The sequence below is a fragment of the Apaloderma vittatum genome, unplaced genomic scaffold (genome assembly GCF_000703405.1).
Source record: "Apaloderma vittatum isolate BGI_N311 unplaced genomic scaffold, ASM70340v1 scaffold6838, whole genome shotgun sequence".
Classification (NCBI taxonomy): domain Eukaryota; kingdom Metazoa; phylum Chordata; class Aves; order Trogoniformes; family Trogonidae; genus Apaloderma; species Apaloderma vittatum.
In genome coordinates this window covers 1-2,323 of record NW_009728955.1, presented here as the reverse complement: position 1 = coordinate 2,323, position 2,323 = coordinate 1, and the positions used below count along the sequence as shown (strand labels likewise).

General features: G+C 45.9%; 1 protein-coding gene across 1 annotated transcript; it reads right to left on the bottom strand.

Annotated features, from left to right (window-relative positions):
* Window positions 1–1,509: 1,509 nt before the first annotated feature.
* On the bottom strand, window positions 1,510–2,219 carry TMEM215 (transmembrane protein 215). The gene is given in 3 exon segments (XM_009874260.1): window positions 1,510–1,969; window positions 1,971–2,123; window positions 2,125–2,219. Coding segments are annotated over 3 exon segments (708 nt in total).
* Between the last annotated feature and the right edge of the window lie 104 nt (window positions 2,220–2,323).

Here is a 2,323-nt window from a genome sequence, read left to right as displayed (position 1 = left end):
GGAAAATCCTTTGCCACTTTCCACACAACATCTCAGATTGCTGCAAAAGACAGACTGTTTTTCTTCTTTCCTACCCTGATAATTCAATACACTTGTCTGATACAACTTAGAGTTGACTAAAACCAGCAAAGTAAGAACAGTTATTAAGACTGCCATGACAAAGGAACTTTTTGGAGGCATGAGAGTTTAGTTATAGGAACGAGGACTTTGTGAAATGCCAGTAAATTACTCAGTGCTTTAATACCCATTTCCCTAAGTCTGTAACCCTTACAGTAGCTGCTTAGCATGCACATCATGTTATGTCACGTCTCTATCACCTACAGAGTACAGGACAGATAAGACTTGTATACACAGCATGGAACATGCAATATACTGTTGGATAGAGTAGCCAGGATCTGTATTTCTGTACGTAAGCTGCAGATTTTGAATGGTTAATCATTATTACTCACTTCATGTTTCTCTTGCTATGTATCCATATGCTGTGAACAAAAACATCTGTCAGCCACATCCCCTGTTCCCTCACCCAGCAGAGCACAGTTCTGAGGCCCCTAAGTGGATTGTAACCATTCATCACCCGTAGAGAAACATCTGGCATTTTAGAAAAGGCACGTTGGAAGAGTCAGATCCAGTTCTGAACACAACCCAAAGAAGTCTATTCCCTAAGTGACTTTAGAGGTGCTGCAACACATTTTTAAGACCCTGGGTCCACTGATATCTGCTCCTAGTATCTGCAAGAACTGTGTCATGATTATGTTGTAATCTCCTTGTCAAGTATGTCTATAAAATCCCAAAGTGTTAGAAATGTTCCAGTGAACTTAATACCACTGGGGAATGAAGCTAAAACCTGTACCTGGCATGCTACTGATGATGGATTGACCTTTGAAAATTCTTCCTGAGCCTATCTGGCTCCTGGGAAACTTTTAGAAGAGCCCACAGGGTCAGCACATCAATTTGTTGAAGCAGCAAAAAATAAAATCCTGTCAGGAAGAAGGAAGAGAGACAAATCACTTCTGCAGTCCCTAACACCATCCATCTATTGGAGTGCATGCTGACATCTCTCAATCCCTCCCGAAACAAAGTGACATGACTGCTAAGACCCTCTCAGCCATAGAGTACCACATCCTTTCCAACAGACAGCTCCAGAATTTTGATTCAGTTCTTGACCTCAGCTGACAGCCACTGCTGCCCTCCTGCCGAGTTCGTCTACAGACTTGGGTTCAATAGGCATCAGGAAAACAAAACGGAGGGAAAGCAACGAAATAAAATTAAAATGTAATTTTTTTTTTCCCAAACCAAGAAATGAATTCTTTAGCCTTTAAACATGCTTGTCTACTTACAGAAATAGTATTTCAGGCACAAAAGGTTTGAGTATCAGTCACATACCAGGTTAAATTGTAATAGTATCAGGATTGTCCCATGCAGTGCAGTCAGATATATTATCCCCTATCAAGAAGTTGAAGTTGTAGGTTTTGTACACATATATATATATATATATAAAGTATGCATCTTTCACACTATGGTCTCCTGGTCTGAGTTGACCCCAGTAGGGTTTATGTAACAGCAGTATCTGTCATAAGGGCTGTTCTCCTTGTAAGAGCAGACAATGATACTGTCTTTAGGAGCAACAAAAATGTTGTCTTCGACATCAGGACAAGCTGTGCTGTCCCTGGTGGGCGAAGAGCTCTTCTTCTCCAAGGCACTGTAAGTGGAGAGATCGCCTACGAACACATTCCCTGGCATCTCTGGGTAACAGGTCTCCAGGTATCTCAGCATCTCCTCCTGATCTACTTTTCTGATGAGACTCTTGCACTCTCCCATGGTGGTGGTGGTGGTGGTGGTACAGATGGACACAGAGTCCTCACCCTGCAGCACTCTCCTCTCCTTCTGGTATGCCTTCTTGGCCAGCTCATCACAACTCCCCTTGCCAGACTCCAGGTCCGAGGGGGTTCTCAGCAGCTCCATGACATCCCCTAACTTGCTTGCAGCACGGGCACTTGTTCTCGGGCCATTTGGTGCAGCCGTCGGTCTTTCTGGTGAGGGCGATGGCAGCGATGCCTGGCAGGCAGATGGCTGGCCCGATGGCCAGCAGCGGGATGTCCCCCAGGGTCTCTCCCTTCATGCCCAGGAAACATGAAGCAAAACCCCAGGAAGACGCTAACCAAAGCCACCACCAGCCCCGTTCGGGGGTTGATATCGTCGGGTCTCAGGGTCCTCGCCATCCCGGCGCAAGGAAACCACTTTCTTCCACCGAAGCAGTCCCTCGGGGCAGGGCTGGATGCTCTCCGGCAAAGTTTCCCGGACAACGAAGCTCGGTGGCCCCCGA